At 44.6% G+C, this 20185-nt stretch overlaps 1 protein-coding gene across 4 annotated transcripts in view; it reads left to right on the plus strand.

Annotated features, from left to right (window-relative positions):
• The window catches only part of SLC37A3 (solute carrier family 37 member 3), a 56095-nt gene that overhangs the window by 23747 nt on the left and 12163 nt on the right, over positions 1 to 20185 (plus strand). For all 4 annotated transcript variants that reach the window (XR_012156078.1, XM_073322650.1, XM_073322638.1 and 1 more), the window contains 9 exons: positions 130 to 275; positions 1271 to 1367; positions 7208 to 7292; positions 8399 to 8580; positions 14792 to 14933; positions 16094 to 16195; positions 17007 to 17054; positions 17734 to 17885; positions 19879 to 19944. Coding sequence is in view for 3 of the 4 variants with exons in the window: in XM_073322650.1 (XP_073178751.1) it covers positions 130 to 275; positions 1271 to 1367; positions 7208 to 7292; positions 8399 to 8580; positions 14792 to 14933; positions 16094 to 16195; positions 17007 to 17054; positions 17734 to 17885; positions 19879 to 19944 (1020 nt within the window). In the remaining variant the exon portion in view is untranslated. The remainder of the gene's footprint in view (positions 1 to 129; positions 276 to 1270; positions 1368 to 7207; positions 7293 to 8398; positions 8581 to 14791; positions 14934 to 16093; positions 16196 to 17006; positions 17055 to 17733; positions 17886 to 19878; positions 19945 to 20185) is intronic.

Below are 20185 nucleotides of genomic sequence, written 5' to 3' on the forward strand. Positions count from 1 at the left end.
GAAAACATAGGCCTGGAACCACTTCCTCTCTCTCTTTTCTTTTTTTTCCCCTTTCAATTTTCCATTGACATTTCCAGTCAGCCTGGAAGATTTGTACCAGGATCACAATTTTCCTCTCTTTCCCCACAGGAGTTTGTATTCGGCACTCTCACAGAATGGCTGCATTTCTACGACAAATGGTTCTACTGCTGCCTATGGGTTGTGAATGGCTTGCTGCAGTCCACTGGCTGGCCCTGTGTTGTTGCCATCATGGGCAACTGGTTTGGAAAAGCTGGGTACTTGATATTTCTCCTTGGTTTAATAGCTTATCTGTGATGCAGAACAGCAGTCTCGGCTGAATTCCCAAACCAAAACACTTCTCTGGCAAATCCTGTTATGGTGGCTAAACAATAACGTACTTACCTATTGTAACCTGAGCCTTGACAAGCAGTAAATGAATAGTGAACAACACAAATCTTACATGTCCCAAATAAACAGTAAATGAAGTGCTGTTATCCGATATAAAATACAGTAATGCGTACTTCTTCACTATGTAAGAGCTTTAACTCTGACAAAATAGTTTTCATTTTGGGTCAGATTAAGGCTGTTGTATTGTGCCGAAACTTGCATTACTTTGTTTCCCCCTTGTAAAATGAGGGTAATGATATTGACCTCCCTTTGTAAAGTGCTTTGAGATCTGGGGATCAAAAATCTTCTATAAGAGCTGGGTATCATTATTATATGTTTTCTGCTCTTTGTTGATTTGGCCATTGGCATATATAAAACTCAGTTTGAACGCACAATTGCAATGACTGTGAGCACTCATAAAGTGCACAACTGCACAGCTAAGTTATTGGAAAATCTTGCCCATAAAGTGTTGTCATTAGATTTAAGGTTTCAAACATCTCAGAAGGCTGTTTCAGACCACCTAAGGTAGGGCAACAGCAAGTCACATTAATAAGGGCTAGATAGAAACTTTGACCTGTTGTAGAATCATAATTTGTCAGATTTATGTGGATAAATGTATCAAGTGTCCTGTGGGCTGGATCTGGTCTGGGATCTTGACATCACTGACCTAGATCTTAGTTTGACTCAAGTGAAGCAAAATGGGACATGATAGACAAACTTGTCTATCATGAGCTGATTATTTTACAGTATGATTTATTTTAAATGAAGCTGTTTCTGTGTGGGGAGGGAGTGGAGAATTTAATACTATTACATGTCAGTTAAAGCCAGTTCTAACTCTCTATCTTCTCCCCCTCTCCTGCTCCATTTTGCTGTGCTTTCTCAGGAGGGGTTTTGTTTTTGGACTCTGGAGTGCCTGTGCATCAGTGGGGAACATTCTGGGAGCGTTCCTTGCCTCCTGTGTTCTGCAGTATGGCTATGAGGTGAGTAGTTGCTGTCTGATTTGGAGTTATGCGAAGGGCTGTCTTATCCCAGGGAGTCTTTTCCTGTCTCTGGCCCACTGAGACCAGATAAATAAAGTGTTTTTCTTCTTTCTCATGTCTATGGGGGAACTCTGCTCCCTATACCTTTGTGGCAACAGAGCATAGTAATCCTCTCCATTCCTTCTCTACTCCAGAGAGTACAGAATATTGCATGAGATTTGGAGGGGCTCTATCTCTTTAAAACTTACCCATTTCTGCTGAGTGCCTATGTCATGGTCACCTACCGTCTTCCTGAGTTGGAGAGGATAGAGTGCTGTTTGGAGCCAAATCTAATGCTGCACGTCAGCTGGCTGACAGACACTGCTGTTAAGCAGCGGTGAGGCACGGACAGGGCCGGATTAACCCATAGGCCCTCCTATTTTTAGGCCCTCCATTCCATATTGAAATAACAGCTGAGTGACGGTAGTGGGGCCATCGGAAATTTTTTGTCTCATTGGATATTGCTTTGTACAAATTAATCCATCAAGATTGTGAATTCAGTTTATGGTGGTTGTGATTTTGTCTTTGTGGACTAAGTAATTGTTTGTGGGCCCAAGCAATATCGAACTCTATACACAGTAGGCCTACACTGGACAGTAGAAACCATGTCAAAGAAAGGAGGATGGCAGAACTTGAAGGAGGCCAAAGAAAGACAGCAAAGACAAGACGTAGTACTGAAACGTTCTCCTTCACTCCTAATGTTTTTTCCTCCTCCTAAGTCTGGTGGTGAGGAAATCCAGGCCAATACCAGCCCAAGTGAACCTGCTGTGTCTGATGAAAAGGAGCAGCTTCCTGTGACTTCTGTAGCTGCAGTCTCACCCCACTCCTCTCAAGACTTTCCCAGTGATAGTGAGACAAAAAAAATCCTTCTCCAACAATCCAGGCATGTAGGATGTGACTTCTCAAGATCTCATTGCATATTGGACTGAGAAGGGCCCACAGAAATGCCAGAATCTAGATGCTGACTTGTCATTGACAAAGCGAGAGTACACCAATCAGAATAGTTATCTGACCAAATCAGTGTCTGAATATGTGAACCCTAACAAACAGATTAGATGAGCCATTCTCGCTTGCCATTCGTCTTCTAAGAAAGTGTACTGTTTTTATTGCCACCTGTTTTCTGAAGTGGGGAATGTTCTGCAAAGGCTTCAGTGGTTGGAAGAATACTGCATACATTACCAATCATGCAATGAGTAAGCAGCATACATTCTCAGTTAGCAGCTACCACGCCCGACAGAAAGTTAGTGGCAGAACTGATACCCAAATGGAAAACCAGTTTTTGGAAGCTGATGCTTATTGGAAGAACATTCTCAGCTGTGTAGTTGAAACCATAGTTTTTCTTGCTGAGCATGGTCTGCCATTCCGTGGCTCAGATGAGACTGTTGGATTGAAACACAATGGCAATTACTTTGGCGTTCTAGAGCTAATCGCTAAGTTCGGCTCTTTCTTAGCTCAGCACATCAATGAAGATGCAAATTGTGGAAAAGGCCATACCTCATATCTATCAAAGACAGCAGTTTTCAAACTTTAGCAACCTGAGGACCCCCACTGTAATTTAAAATTTTTGGGGGACCCACCAAGACCCCCACTCAGCCCCAGGCCCTACCCCCACTCCACCCATTCCCCCCCAAGAGACCACCCCACCTCTTCCCACCCTTGCCCCTCCTCATCCCCACCTCTTTCCACCCCCTTTCCTAAGTGTGCCCCATTCCCGTTCTTCCCCCTTCCTCCCAGCGCCTCCTACGGAGGTTTGCAGGAGGCGCTGGGAGGGAGCGGGAGGAGTTGATCAGCAGGGCCTGTGGACCCCCTGGAGTACCCTCAGGGCTCCATGGACTCCAGTTTGAGAAATGCTGTTGTATGTGATGGATACCCCTTCATCCAGGGAGTGCTGCACCCCTAGTTCCAACATCTATGCATAGAAGTGATAGACACAGAGAATTCATCCAGAAACAGTGGATAAATGGCAAGACAAGTTTAATTTTCCTTTTATCATAAAAAAAATCCTTCTATGACAGTGGTTATCAAACTTTTTTACTGGTGACCCCTTTCACATAGCAAGCCTCTGGATGCGACCCCCCCCTTGTATATTAAAAACACTTTTTAATATATTTAACACTATTATAAATGCTGGAGGCAAAGCGGGGTTGGGGTGGAGGCTGACACCTCGCAAACCCCCCATGTAATAACCTTGTGACCCCCGAAGGGGTCCTGACCCCTGGTTTGAGAACCCCTGATCAAAGACTATTTGTGATGAATTCATTGCACTGCTGGCAAAGAAGACACTATCAGCCATCGTAGATGAGATCAAAGATGTGGGATATTTCTCAGTGTCCGTCGCCTCAACACCGGATGTGTCACATGTAGATCAGCTGACTGTCATCTTGCATTATGTGCTATCCAGCGGACCAGTTGAGCGTTTTATGACCTTCATAAACATCACCAACCACCCGGGAGAAATTTGCCTCATACCTACTCGATTTCCTCACCGAAAATGGGATTGACATCCGCCTTTGTCATGGCCAAAGCTATGACAATGCAATGTCATAGCTGGCAAATATTGGCAAATGAGTGGCAAATATTCAGGGATGTAGACAAAGATAAAAAAGCGCAATTGATTACATACCATGTGCTGCTCACTCACTCAGCCTTGTTGGCCAGTCTGCTGTGGATTGTTGTGTTGAAGAAGTTTCTTTTTTTGGATTTGTCCAAGAATTGTACAGTTTTTTTCTCTGCATCAACCAGTCGTTGGATGATTCTTAGAGAGTGACTACCAAAGCGATGCCCAGTGCCCAGTCACTCTCAGGGACATGGTGGAGTGCCAACGCTGAAGCTGTGAAAGCAGTTGTTCTGGAATACCCCAACATCCGTGAAGCGCTAGAGAGCATCAAGGATGATGAATCTCAAAAATCAGCAACAAGAAAAGATGCGAAGATCCTGAGTGATGCAATGCACCCTTTGGAAACTGTTATTTTGTGTGAGGTCTGGAATGATATACTTCAGCCATTCAGCAGGTGCAGTCTAGGCTTGCAAAGTGCTCAAATTGACCTTTCCACTGCTGTAAACCTAATGAGGAGTCTTGGAACTGTTCTTCAACAAATACAGGATAGTTTTGATGAGTATGAAATTCAGGGGGCTGCAAGGACTGCTAACCATGAATATAAGTCAGCCAAATACCGCAAAAGACAGAAGACATGCGACGATGCAGCTTCCCACTCATTCAGTGACCAGGAGGCCTTCAGAGCTAATACCTTCATCACAATCATTGACAAACTGAAGAGTTCATTAGAACATCGGATCAAGGCTTACAAAAATATTGACAAAACCTTTAGTGTACTGACAAATTTTTTGCCTAACATTTCAAGTTCCAAAGTCAGTGAAGGTATCAGACGTCTGTGTCAGAAGTACCCAGATGATCTCCCAATAGATTTTACTAAATAATTTCTTCAATTTGTTGAATGTGCATCACTCTCAAATATAGAGAGAAAAGGTGACGAAAGTAAATCGTATTTGGACGTACCGAGTTGTCACTGAATCCAATGTGATAGAATGTTTTCCAAATGTTGAAACTACATTATGCCTGTATTTGTCACTAATGATTACTAACTGTAATGGAGAACGTTCCTTCTCTCTTCTAACCAGGGTCAAAAATGTCCTCCGATCCACCATGACACAAGAGCATCTCAGTGCTTTGTCCCTCTTGAGCATTGAGAATGAAATTGTCAGGTCTTTGAATTACAATGACATCATTCATGACTTTGTCACAGTTAAAGCTAGGGGGGAAAAAATTTGTGTGAAGAATTGAGTGTAGTCAGAGTAGAATAAACTTGTTAATTTTACATAAATAAATATGTATATAGATAGATGTTTGACTTCATAATTTTTTTTGTAATATGTATTTCATACTTAGACCCTTCTCTCCCATTAGCCTTAGCCCTCATAACCTTAATCTGGTCCTGGGCACGGATATCCATCAGGTGTGGGGATGGGCATGCCACTGCTTCAGGGAGCATTTAACAAGGATTAGCAATTAATACGGCTTCTTATAGAAATAGACCCAAATTGTGTTCTAGTTAAGGTAGCAAAACGGCTTTCATTATAACCACCTGTTTTCAGCCACTGTCATCTTCCCAAAACATACACCTTTTGGGATGGAATTGTCTATTCTTCCTCCTGGAGGTAAAAACTATTTGAAAGTTTGAGTAAAATACCTTCAGCTGTTTTTCTGTTACGGACGAGTAAAAAATTCTTTTCCCACTACATATTTTTATATAAACATTTAAAGATGCTAGGCCTAAATAGGCTGAAATTTGAAATGTAGTTCTCGCTATGCAGTTTGTGCTTTCCTTCTCTTTTGGGAATGGGATATAAAAATAATCCGTGCTAAGTAGGGTGACCAGATAGCAAGTGTAAAAAATCGGGATGGTGGTGGGGGGTAATAGGTGCCTATATAAGAAAAAGCCCCCAAAATCGAGACTGTCCCTATAAAATTGGGACATCTGGTCTCCATAGTGCTAAGGTCAATCTGACTGTGTTCAATGAACATCTTGTATGATTTTTAGCAGAGCAGGTGCAGTCTGGTGCTTGAGAACAATAGTATTGTAGTTAAAATCAAAACTCCTCCCCCCAACTGCCAACCATCACATGGGTAAAAATAGTTTCATCAGGTAGACATATTTATTGATTTTGAGTTCTATAGGATAACAGAGCTGCTATCCCAGGCTCTAGGTGTTCTTGACAATATTGAAATATACAAGTGTTATAAGTTACAACTTAATCTCCAGCACTTCTCCACTCAGCAGTGGCCAAGCAACAAAAAGGAGATGTTAAATCTACCTTATAACCAAAGCCAGGGAGAAAAGAAAAGGGTTTTGCATCGTGGCTTAAAGGCCAGACGTGAGCTGTTTTGGACCAAGTTTGGGGAAGAGCTCCGAAGTCAGGGACGCTTCACAGAGAATCTCCTGTTGGCAGCCTTTTCTCTCTCATACCGAGGGGGCTCCAGCTTGAGCATGTCCACGGACTGCAACTCCAGTCTTCACCTTTTGGACAATACAACCTGATTTTAGGACGTTCTCTCCTTGTCCACCCATCCCTGCCCCTTGTAAAGCAATATTGTATAGCTAGTGACTGAGAACAAGGCAGTATTTATGGACTAAATACACACATTTCCAGTATTCACTCTCATGGAAATCTTAAATGCAGCAGAGTGTAAAGGGAGAAATGTTCATGCGCTCTGCTCAGGTGCCTGCAGGTCCTTATTGCACAAACTTGAAAAATAGTATAGAAATACAATAGCTTATTATTTTAATTTATTCCCCTGTGCCAACAGGAGGCTAAGCTCCAGGAACATTTGTTAGGATTCACCCTTCTGAATGGTAGATGCCTGTACTTACTCTGCTTTGTTACCACCAAGAGCAGTGAGGTGCCAGCTGTGGCCATTACTGTAAGACAAGATGTTCATTATCTGCCTGCATTAAAGGGAAAGTGAATAAAATCTGGTGTTCTGTGTCTAAGCTCCTTCCCCACTATGATATGTCCATTCCAGTGCTCCCCCTCCAGTGAGATAAACAGCATAGTGTCTACTCCAGAGGCAGGGGTGACTGTTTCTAGGTTTTATGGAGATAGTCTGTGTTGGTATGGCTTACTCTTACACAAAGTTGGGGTACAGAGAAATTGCATGTCTCATTGCATAGAGACCCTGTGTGACTGAAAGTTGTTGGAAAAATAGAGATGAATGTTTAATTTAGAATAAGATGCCAAAGAGCAATGTGAAAGATAGTGCTTTTATTCTCTCTTCTCTCCAGTATGCCTTCCTGGTGACAGCATCAGTGCAGTTTGCTGGAGGAATCATTGTCTTCTTTGGACTTCTGATTTCCCCGAAAGAAGTGGGTAAGTAAGAGGTCCACATCATCTTAAACCCTAGTCAACAAACAGGTTTGCAGATCCCCCATGTTGCATTAAAATGTGGTTAACTTTGCCACATCACTTTAAAAGCCCAACTCCTGCTGCTAAAAGTTTGTGTCACTGACACCGTTCGAAACTAGTGGCTACCTGAGTGAACATTTTCTTGGCCTGCAACACGCTAGGTGCAGACAATGTTATTCACATGGACAGAGTGTCAAAGAGGGGTCCGACTCGTGTGCAAACCATATTCCTTAGAATGCACTCAGTTCCCAAATGTCCTTCCTATGGAAACTAGGTGTTTTTCTAAGCATTAATAGAGGAACATATAAGTGACTACCATGGGAGTAAATTGTGTTGAGCACTAGGTTCAGAATCCTCTCCATCCCATGAGGGGAAAGAATGCCTTGGGTTTGCAAAACTCTGCCAGCTGATTAAGGATTGGCATATGGGCTCTGAAGGGGGCACAGGCCTTAACTGAGAAGATGGTTGACAAGGCAGAGTCTCCAGTGTGAGTAGAAAAGAGATCTTCAGGGCATTGTCAGGGACATGGTGGAGTCTCCTAGGTTTTTGGGGAGGTTGCAGAGGAGGTAACTGTTGACATGCTGGAGTGAATATAGGAATGTCCTGCAGGTCAGACAGCCTAGGATAGCTTCTAGCAAATCCACCATACGGAGTCTTCCTGTTAGTTCATCTGTCAGGACTGCTTCTGGTACATGGTGAGCATCCATGTTCAAATACTGCCTGAGATGATGTGTGCAGGACCTATGCACAGGGAGTCTAGCCACTAAATAGGGGGAAATGCACTAATTTGTTGTGTCTTCCAACTAATGGCCAGACACTCAGAACAGACAAAGCCGACGCCAGGATCAGACAGAATACTTTCAAGAGCGCTAGAAGACAAGGGGTAGTTTCTACTGGCGAATCTGCAGAGCACCATCTAGAAGAGTTTCTAAGCCAAAGGAGGATGGAGGTATGGGAGAGCAAGCGGGGTATCAGAAGGGAGAAATGCTTAAAAGGAGTGAGCATGGGTTTTGTGTGGGGAAAGAATGGTGTTGTCCTTTGTTTCTAGTGTATGTTCTCATGTGTTATAGGCCTCCCTGAGCTTGGAGATGAACAGGACGGCAGTGCTGAAGAAGATGCAAACAAACCCTTAATCAGCAATAATGAGGAGGATGAGGATGATCAAAATTACTCTATTCAAGCACCTGATACTATCAACCAGCCCAAGCCCATTGGCTTTTTCCAAGCTTGTTGTCTACCAGGTGTTCTACTGGTAAGGACTCAGAATTGTAAATTGATGATTTACAAATTTAAAAATTTCATTAAAGCTAATGTTAAAATATATAGGTTGAGAAAAGTGTCTGTACATCTGGGTATAGTACTTAGATTATCCACAAATATGGAGTTAGTTTTTAAAAGTGATACGATATATAGAGTGCATAATCAGCAATAACCCAAATTTAGGTGAATAGATTTAACAATAGTTTAGATATTAGAATCCGAATACGCGGGTACATCACTCATGAAAAGTTGTACAGAGATTTGGTTGTGGAAAGCAAAATATATCAGCGAGTGGCGATTGTCCCTCAGTAATTGAGAATTAGGTTGGTTGTCCATTTAGAAAATACAGTCCATGAGGAAAGTATTTGTTACTTTCCTGACTGTGCTTCTCATCAGCAGTCCAGCTCACCCCTCCTGGTATTGCCAATGTCCAGTGAAGAATACAGATCACACTATCATCATTCTGAGAGCTAGAACCATGCTAGAGAGGACCCTGAAGGATGCCATCCACCCCCAATACATGGAAAACCTGAAACGGAAGCCAGACCTGGGCAAGGCATTTGAGGTGACGTGCAAGTGAGACACCAGCAACCACTTCCTCCCCAGGACAGCTTCACCCGATTTGATGACTGGAGGTTCATCCACAGGGCCCAGCTTAACTGCATTCCACTGAATGGAGCTGTCCACCACAGGAATCGAGACAAGCGATGCAGGAAGTGTTGCTACGCCGAGATGCTACCCCATATCCTTTGTAGCAGCAAGCCCCATTTGAGAGGTTGGCAGCTGCGACACAATGCCATCCAAGATCGCCTGGCCAGAGCCATCCCTCAACCCCTAGGGAAGGTTGCCGTGAACTCTGCCATCCTCGAAACCAACAGCCAACGGTGACTAGACATCATCATCACCAACAAGGACCGGAAGAAGATCGTCACAGTGCCCTTCGAGAACAGGTCCCCAGCCTTCCACGATGTCCAAGATCGAAAGGTAGAGAAATACGCACCTCTGACTGAAATCTTGAGAGCTAAGGGTTACCAGGTTCAGACACATGCACTAATCGTCAGAGCCTTGGGTGCATGGGACCGCAGTAACGAGCGAGTGCTGAGAGAATGTGGAATCTGTCAACGCTACTCTCAGCTGATGCAGCAACTCATGGTGTCGGACGCCATCAGGTGGTCGAGGGACCATCCAGAAAGAAGACATAACAGGACACACACACAAACTGTGTTAAAAGAACATTGTTAAGGTTGCAAAATCAAGCACTCAGAAGTTAGGAAATGTCAGGATTAAGGTTACCTATGCAACCAGAATTGACTGCCACACAGGCGGATGGGCAGATATGGAAGTGAGGGGGGGGGGACAGGATTAATTAGAATGTTGAGGCTTGGGGAGAAGCTGGGAACTCCACACCATCAGGCAACAAGCGAGAGGTCCTGCAGTGAGGGCTGAAATTACCTCTCCCCATAACTTTGGGAGAACGAACATGCGTGTGGCAGGCGGGGGAGTACAAAAATCAAGAAAGAGCAAAAGCCACGCTAACTTTTTTTTTTGGTCATGATTTTGAGGGCTCTGAGTCATACATATCAAACTTTTGGGGTTGGCAATACTGCCCTTGTGTGTATTCATTATAGTAGTCTTTAATTACATGATTGCAGTTTTTCCCCACAGGACACCTGTGTCATTCAGTGCACAGGATGGACAGAGCTCAGTTAATGAGTAGCTAGTCAATATTTTGTTTTATCCTTGTTGTTCAAGGTATGGCCCCAGACCGTATTTCCTACACACTATTCAAACCCTGCTCTGAATACAGAATTTTAATTTCCTCATGGGCTTTCCAATGGCACTTATCACTACAGTAACTGAATGCTTCACAAATAGTAATTTATGTTCATAACAACCATATGCGGTGAGGGGTGGTATTATCCTCATTTTACTGATGGGGAGCTGAGGCACAGAGAGATTGAGGTCAAAAGTGCCCACTAATTTTGGGTACCCAATTTGAGATGCTTAGGGTCTGATATTTTTTTTATTTCCGAGTACTTGGCGTTATATGTTCAAAGCACAGATTTTAGTTGCAGCTGAGTGTACTCTTCACTTCTGTAAATCCGACCCTTAACGTTGCACCCTTAATGTTCTTTTAACACAGTATTTTGTGTGTAATTTCCTAGGTTTTTATTTTAAGCAAACTGGGGGAAAAAATCCATCAGGTGACATCATATTGACATCCACATGGGTAATGGACAGAGGTGGAATTTTTAGATCCACTGAAGAGCTAACTGAGTAACTGGTAGCAGTAGTAGGTTGTTGTCATCCTCCATGTGGACCAGCACTACAGGGGGCTGAGACATACTTTGCCAGGGAATTTCACAGATGTTTACTGACAGCCGAGGAACAGTGTGGTCTGTCTTGGGTTCCATTCCAGGTTCTGGAGAGGAGTGTTCTAGTGGGCACATACCCTTCTGTTCCCTCCACTCCAACCTGTCCCTGTCCTAGTCCTTTCTCTTATCGAGTCCTCACTCCTTGTCCCAGTCCCCATCTCCTTCCCTACCCACTTTCAGGCATCTCATCCCAGTCTTCATACTCAGCCAGTCCTAGTGTCCTCCTCTGGACTCCTTGTCTGAAGCCTCATTTCTCTCTCTCCTTCCCTCTCCTCCGCCCATTGGTTTCCAGTTATTCAAAACACCCCTGCCCATCTCACAGTCCCAGTCTCTAGTTCAGTTTCTCCCCTGCCGCCTTGCTCCTTGTCAGATACGTCTTGCTGTTTTTCCCCTCCACCTCATACCCCAGTTCCCAATCTCCTTGTCCAGCCAGTCCCAGTCTCCGTCCCTCCTCTTAGCGCCTCATCCAATCTCTGGGCTTGTCGACCTTTAAAACCACAGTGGCACAGCTGCAGCGCTTCTGGGTAGCCATTACCTACGCCGACAGGAGAATTCCTCCCGTTGATGAAGGTAATCCATCCCACTGAGAGGCCGTCACTAGGCGAACTGAAGAATTCTTGCCTCTACACCAGCGGTGAGGTCTTTGTAGCTATGTCTCTCGGGGGGTGTGAATTTTTCGCACCTTTGCGTGACGTAGCTATACCGATGTATACCAGTGTAGACCTGGCCTCAGTGTTCGACACATCCAGCCCCACTCAAATGACTCCCAGTCTCCTTCCTCCAACAGTCCCAGCCTCTCCTCCACCCCAGCCAGTACTCCTCTCCCACAGCTCCCAGTCACAGTTTTCTCTCTCCCTCCTTCTCCCAGTCTCACCAGGCTCCTTGCCCCCATTCTGCTCCTTTCCCTTCTACAGGTTAAGCTCTTGTCCCCTCTGCATTTGAGTCAGGCAGCTTCCTCCGCCATGCTGCATTGGCGCCAGCAGGGTGGCTCTTGAGAGCACAAGAGAGACGGGCTCCCTGCCCGGTTCTGGTGCCCAGCCCTAACCTGGAGCAGCTGGGAGCTGCAATTGTAAGGAATGTCTGGCTTTGCCTCTCTACCCCTGAGCTGTCGCATGCACGATCCAGTCACACGCAGCAGTTGTGAGGAGACGCAGCATGTTCCATTACTCTGTGGGGATGGCACATGTGTAGTCTGGTCAGTGCTGGGACCTGTGAGGGGCTGGAGTGTGCTCAGTGGCTGCTAACTTTGAAAGGCAGGTACAAACATGGACTTTTTTCCCCCAAAGGCTTATAACTTGGCAGATATTCACAGGAATAGCAAAAGGCCCATCCCTGATCCTGACACACATGCCACCCTCTGTGAAGCATCAACTTCCTGTTCCAAGTGTGGAGCACTAGAACTTTTCAAAGAAATTGTCAGAAATGTTTTTAACATGGGAAGGACAGAGTGAGTAGCAGCCTTAAGCTGACTCACCACTCTGGGCACTTGGTAAACATTCCCACATGGGGCACGTTAGGGAGATACTTGGTTAAGGACACCAGGTGGCTCAGGATACCGGCTGAGAACAGATAAATGCCAGACAGGAAGAGGGGAGGGGTAAGCTGGAAGGGCCAGAGAAGCCCAAGATCTCTTCCCTCTCACCTTGTGCCTAGGGAGAATGTATGAACCCTCAGCTGTGGGGAACTTGTTCTGTTTTATTTACAATGTGACTATAGCCCTTTTAGTTGGACTTGTCACTAGCTGTGTGTGAGGACTATTTGCAGACAGGAATCTAGGGTGAAGGAACCCTGCCCCGTGACAATGGGCAAAACAACCTTGTTCTCACAAATGGCTAAACAATTTTGACCTAAACTTAAAGGCAAAACCCCACTAACCTGAGGAGCACACCTGGCATGGAAGACTTCACTCCCAACGTTAAAGTTTGGCAAAGTTATAAACAACCGAAGACAGGGTTTTATACTGTAACATGTTTGACGGCCTTAATAATAGGTGAGGTGAGCACTGCCTCTGCTTACAGTAGCACCTAAAGGCCACAGTGAGAATCGGGCTGCCACTGGATAGGGTATTGTACAGACCCCTCTGTCACTGAGGAATTCCATGTATACAGCTTGGTGAAGTGATGACTAAGGGGAACATAACCCCCTTGAGCTGTGTAAAGGCCATGCAGGAAGAGGACTAATTTTTGGTGGGGCGGGGGGAGGTTCTGGGAGAAATGGGATAAAACGCTGAATGAAGTGGAAGCTGAATATCAGAAAAAAGGTCCTGATGGTGTGATCCAATGGTGGAATAACTCCCAAAGGAAGTAGTGGAAGTCCCCTCTCTTGAGCCCTGTAAAATTAGGTTGGTCAGAGTGCTAACAAATACATTGGAGGAACAGTCCTGCATGGCCAGGGCAAAGGACTGGAAGATCAAATTGATCATCTACCTGTGTTGTTCCAGAATTACTTCGTTGCACTAATGGGGCCTTATGAGCAGCTTGGATGTGAGACTGGAAAGTGAATGTGGATGCCTGAATACAAACAAGGATAACTTCCAAGAGATAGATACACTTATAAAGCAAATCAACTTTTTTCCTACTCTGGTTTTCCTCAGTTTTTCCCCTTCTCCAACCGAACAAGTGCAATGGAACTGTCTTTACACTGACAGCCTTCCTCTCGGGTCTCTGGAGATTAAGAATGGCTAATCTCTCAAGCAATCTAGTCAACCATTCTGAAGTGCTTTGTAATAAGCAGTGGGCTTGGTAAGGCCCAGTCCTGCTCTACCTGAAGAACTCTTGCTGACTTCAGTGGAAATCCTGCTCAGAGGCAGGTAGGCTTGGGCCCTACAAGACAGGAGGCTTAAAGGGAGACAAGCCTCCATTGTTCCACTTGCTCATCAAACGCCTGCCGAAGAAGTGGTCTGTGTTCGGAGGCATTTATTTTTATATCAAAATGTCTCTGGCACTAATCAGTGTATCACCTACGTCTCTTACCATATTAAACCAATCTGATCATTACAAATCCACAATCTATCCTCTTGGGTACCTTAAAAAGCTACGGCACTTGCCACTGAGCATTGGAACTCTGCAAACATGGCTCCCTTCTACTGCGACAGTGATGGTCAGCCAAAATAAACATACCTTACACCTGCCCTGAAAGCTGCTGAGCATGGGCTCTGAGCTGCCTGGGGGGAGTTATTTCCACAGGTAAAGACTCCACTGAGAGCGTCCTCCTGAAAGCTAAGGCAAGTTCACTCCCCAGAACCATAGCAAGAGAACCACAGACAGTCTCAGCTGTCAGGAGACATGGTGCTCTCTCAAGCATGCCCAGCACTTGTGTCTTGAGCTCTGGGATACAAATGTTTGGGTATTAGGAGGAGTTCTCTGTAGGGTGCTTTGAGAATGTAGCAGTATTCTGAATGGCACACCGTGATGCAGATAAATTGTGCTTGCCGTAGTCTTTCTCAGCGTAGTGCACAAATAATGAAGAGCCCCTGGCTTGCTTAGTGTCACATGGTTCATCTCCAATCTAGGAGATGAACGAATTGTTTTCCTCTTCACAAGCTTGTGCTTCAAGTGAAGCTGCTGGAAGAGTTGGTGTTTCAAGCCATTGTGTCCAATGAAAAGAACACTAAAAATAGACATCCTGGTTGATTTTTTTTCTCCTCCCCCCAATCTGTCCCTTTGATGTTCAGCATTAGGTTTTCCTGACCTTGCATTCTCATGTGAAATGCAGAAGCACTTACCCATGGGCGTTTCAGCTGTGGGCTTATTGGAAGGAGGAGGAGTTGCTACTTGTGGTTTTTCTAATGCTAACTGCTTGCTGGTTTTTTGGCTGTTTTTGTCTTAGTATTCCTTGGCCTATGCCTGCTTGAAACTAGTGAATTACTCCTTCTTCTTCTGGCTGCCGTTCTACCTCAGCAACAACTTTGGATGGAAGGAGGCTGAAGCTGACCAGCTTTCGATTTGGTACGATGTGGGCGGAATCATAGGTAGGTGCAGCAAGCAAAACACGTCTTTCTTTGGTTGCCCAGCTCTCCTTTAACATGAAGGAACCACATGGGCCCAGTGGGGTCTAAGTAACAGTTTACTGAATGTGCCCCGCATGCAAGGCCTGCTTACATGCACTGCTTCTCTGGCTGCATTGTAAGCCGTAGGATGCAGTGAGTACCACTAGAGAGCTCACAGACTGTTTAAAGGGGTACTACCCTATTTCTGTACAGTTCAGCAATAAGAGCTTTTCTTCACTTGCTGTGAATGTGAGAGTATCCTACTCAAACAGATGTCTCCCTGGTTTCCTGTCCTACTTCCCACCAGAATCCCTGAGCGAGAGGGTAGGCCTGGATTAGGGGTACGTTCTACCCTAGAAGCCGTTTCCACATTGCTGCAAGCAAAGGGCTCAGTTCAGCAGTGCGGTGAGCGGGCACAACTCCATTGTCTTCAATGGAGCCAAGTGTAGTTGTGCTTGTTTATGCCAGTGGTAAAATCTATCCCTGTGCCTCCTAGCCAGAACAAAGAGAGCCTCTCTTTATGGCTAGAGCTCTGCTATCCCATGTTCACCGTTTCTTGGCTTGGTAAGTAGTCCACTCTGCTTTCCTGCAAGACACTTCTGAGTTTGCTTTGCTGCCTCTCTAGCCTTGTTTACACTAGGATTATTTCCTAATGCATTAACGGCAGTGCAGCTCCACTAGTGATTGCAATGATATCTAGATCTACTCTGAGCAGGGTTAGACAACAAAGTGTTAACAGTGTCACTGGGGTGCCTAGAATCGGTTCTGTGCTCCCGCCAGCGGAACAGAGCCATTAATAGGAACAGTAGGAAACTCTAGGAGACGGCCACGAAGTGTTACATTGCACAGACCTGAACTGCGATTGCAGGAAGGGTGTGTGGGGAAAGGAACGAACAGCAGAAGCACTAACTGGCTACACGCAGAGAGAGCGAGACATAGTAATCAATCCTCGCTACTGTGTCCTGAGCACGCTGATCTGATATTGCCTTGACTGTGTCTCAGGCGGCAGTGAGAGTTTTGCCTACAGTAGAGGTGCCAAAGGTAAAGATAAAAGAAAAGACCCGAATTCAGTAAGTGCAACAGTGTGCGTGTTCCATATGTTAATAGGAAGGGCACGGTGAGCTTTCATTTTATTTTTGCAGGTGGGACAATCCAAGGCTTGATTTCTGATATGCTACAGAAGCGAGCTCCAGTGCTAGCGATCAGCTTGCTTCTGGCTGTAGGGTCTCTCTTTGGATACAGTCGTGAGTATATTTTGCATCAATGCAGGGGGGGACCTTTTGGGCCAGATTGATGGACGCCTGCCAGTTTCTATGCCTTGAACCTGTTTCTGGTTCAGGATATTGCCCTTCAGAGTATATTTCTGGGCCAGTCACACTCTGCAAGGTTGTGTTGCGCCAAGAGATCATGGCGTCTGGGAAGAAGTCTTTCTTCAGATTCTGGTTAACGATGGGGAAAGATGTGGGTTGAGTGCTTGGGTTTCTTTGTGCCAGTGAGGAAGCTGGCATTAGATGTGCTCCTTTGGCTGCATTTTCTAGCATTGCCAACATGTCAGAGTTACAACCCATAAAGCAATAATGCTAAGGTGCAAACATCTTGAAAGAGGAAAAGCCAATGGGTTGGTGGGGGCAAAGAGTGAGAGAAGATCTAGGAAAGGATGAGATGTCAGAAGCTCTTAGGCTTCATGCCATTTACAGAAGCACTCTAGCATCTGGCAACCAATGGGATTTGGAAACAGTCTGTTAGGACAACTAATTAAAGGACACATCTAGGCTCAGCAAAACAGTGGACTTGGGAGCCATCATAAGGTTGAAGATCTCACGTCTCCATATATACTCTCTGGCTGCACCAAGGGAATCCGTTAATTGGGTGACCTTGGGCAGGTTACTTGACCACTCTTTGCCTCTGTCTCCCCATCTGTAAAATGGGGGATGATGAAGCTGATCTCCTTTGTAAAGTGCTTTGAGGTCTACACATGAAAAGCTCTGTATAAGAGCTAGATATAATTATTTATTATTTTATTAACACTCCTCTTTTCTATCTGTCCCCTGGCAGGTTCTCCAAACAGCAAACCCATCAATGCGTTCATCATGGCCATTACAGGTGTGTCATATAAACGCCACTTTCACCCCAAAAGCTGTGTAGACAGAAAAGAAACAATAACACTGCTGTAAAACCTTACTGTACTCAGGTGTACTGCCTTCTCAGCTAAATGCCGTGGCTGCAACAAGAGTGACTGTGAAGGTCCGACTGTTTGGTTGTGGGTTTTGGGGTGTTTCTTTTAGAACACCTTTTTAAGAAGTTTTCACAAACAGAGGTGTAGAATAAGGAATTATGCTGCAGACTAGAATAGCTCAGATGGCAAATGTCTCTTGTGTTCTTTACACTATGAGAAGCTGTAAGCTTCCTCTGCCACCAAAGGTGCATACCCGGGAGCTTCCCATGATGTGGACTCTGTATTAACCTGAATGAGTGAGGGTCCTTGGTTTCAAACACCCATATTTTAGGGATTTCTGTGAATTTCCCCCAACTTCCTCCCTTAGGCGCACAGAGAAGCACATGACAACACGACACCTACCGCTGTGAGGGATAACTAAACCCGCTGGGAGCAAAGCATTCTGCCCCCTACTGCAACCTGTTCCTATAACTGAGACTTCCATAACATCCCCAGCCTTTGACATGTGGGTTGCAGAAACTCTCTGCCCTGTGAAACTCTTGGGTTGTGCCAGTGGTATCCTCCTTGCAGTGCTATAATTGGAGGATGGTCTTTTGGTGCTTTCAGGATTTTTCATTGGAGGCCCATCTAACATGATCAGCTCGGCGATTTCCGCTGACCTGGGACGTCAAGAATTGGTCAAAGGGAACAGTGAGGCTCTGGCAACAGTCACAGGAATTGTGGACGGAACTGGGAGCATTGGAGCTGCAGTGGGCCAGGTGAGATTACCAGAGAGGGAATGTGCCTTTAAAATTCTACATGGGAGTGACGTAGAGGCTGGCAGTGGGGGGAAAGCTTCCAACCCCAACTGAAACATTTCTATTAATCTTTTTTTTAATTTCCAATGGAAATAGTGTTTTTTAACACACAAACCTTCTCTGCAGAGTTTGTAATGCAAATATTATGGCAACAAACTTTGAGAATGAAGAAAAGGAGTACTTGTGGCACCTTAGAGACTAACCAATTTATTTGAGCATAAACTTTCGTGAGCTACAGCTCACTTCATCAGATGCATACTGTGGAAAATACAGAAGATGTTTTTATACACACAAATCATGAAAAAATGGGTGTTAATCACTACAAAAGAATGAAATGCGTTTAGACAGTTCCATAACCTGAGCTGCTGAGAAATGGAAAAAATGTACATTCCATAAATAGTGAAAAGAAATTTGGATTTTTAAATTTATTTTCAGTTTTTAAATAATCTAAGGTGGTGTTAGCAGCCCCAGTGAAGAAATGTATTTACGAAATACTGTTTTTAAGATGAATGTCCCCTTTAAATAGAACATAACAAATTCTTACGTTAGACTAGTTTGAGTGTGATTCTCTTTATCTAGGGCAGACTGCGCATCCTGTAAGACTGGTATCACTTACTTTCATCTTCCACACTGGGTGCTGTTATAGGAATTGACCACGGATTGTTACTGAAGCAGAAGCTGAGGGCATTGGCAGTAGGAACATACTTGTTATGCAGAAACAAAATTCATGCACATGAAAGAACATAGTGCAGATTTTTGGGTTGGGCAGGGCCTGTGATGTAACTGGCCCCATACTACTAGTGAGAGAGAGTGTAACATCATGAAATACCAAGATGTATGTAGGATTGGAGTCCACACCCCCATTTCCCAAAGGAATTAGGGTTCATAATTGGCACTTATGGGTATATTCCTGTGAATATCAGCAGTGCTGATTGCAGGCAGAGAAGAACTTGTTAACTACTGACTGAGGTGGATCTCCCCAGTAAATGAAATGTTCATTCTTTCTCTCTGAAAGATGCTGTCTTAGTTTTCCACATTTAACAGGCGGCTAACACCTTTCAAATCTTATTTGGAAACAAATTTCCCAATGTACCATGCTTCCTGCATCTTCCCCTTTCCACACACGTACCCACTTCTTAAGGAGAGTATCATGAAAAGTGGGTCTCTCTTTCTGAAAAGTTCTGCCTGCCACTGCTTCCCTATCTGGGCTTGCAGTCATCTCAGTGGGAATGGCTGCTGGGTCACTCCAGGTGGGGGAATAAGCAGCAGAAGCACCAGGAGTGCTTCTGAAATGATGATCCTGTTTTTGTGCCAATATGCTCAGTAGTAGAGAGGTACAGAGGCCCTTTAAGCAGAGTTGTATTCAAATACTGCATATAAGGGATAATTTCTGCCTTTACTTGAAGATTACAAGGCCCTCTTGAGCTCAGGTTGTAAATCAGTGCAGAAGCTTGAGCATCTTATCTGCATAACAGGGTACTGGAAAGGGTTAACTAGCTAATGCTTGTATAGCTGCTGAAAATGCGTGTCCTTTTTAAGTTGTACATCTTCCCAGAGTGTTCAGCTTTTCTGAGGGTATTTATATTCACTTACGTAACTATGTTCTGTGCAATAAAATCCTTTGTTCAGTCTAGTTGAATTGTCACCCCTTGAAGTGGTATTTAGTTTTTCTCCTCACTGAACATAGTTACCTATAAAGCTTCACGCTGGTATCTCTCTTTCACCTATCTTGTATGGGTTTCTATGGAAGGATTAAGGCAGCAAGTCTCTTATTACGCCAGGCAAGGAGCAGCTAGATACTGAAAGAGAGGATTTGTGACTGGCTCTTTTTTCCTCTCTTCAATAAATGCCCACAAACTCAGGGAGATGCAAATGAAAGGGTGACACCAGAAACACACCCCTCACAGTTGTGCACGTGTTGATTATCTAAATATCCTATTTTGTTTCCTTACAGTATCTAGTTTCCTTGATCCAGGACAATCTGGGATGGATGTGGGTTTTCTATTTCTTCATCCTTATGGTAAGAGGTCTTTTCTTCTTTATCTTTTTCACCTGTGTTGAGTCTGCAGCTAAAAAGATTTTCTGAACCCTAGAATAATGAATAATAGGGTTGTTTTTGTGAGAGTTTAAAGTAATGACTTTCACACCTTAAACAGTTTCTGCCACACCCATTAGTTATAATGCTGTTCCCAGAGCTGATGTAAGGCTGGTGCACACCAGGAAGTGTGATCTAAATCAGCCATGGTGATATCGGTTCCTTC

This window comes from Lepidochelys kempii, chromosome 1, assembly GCF_965140265.1.
Source record: "Lepidochelys kempii isolate rLepKem1 chromosome 1, rLepKem1.hap2, whole genome shotgun sequence".
Lineage (NCBI taxonomy): Eukaryota > Metazoa > Chordata > Testudines > Cheloniidae > Lepidochelys > Lepidochelys kempii.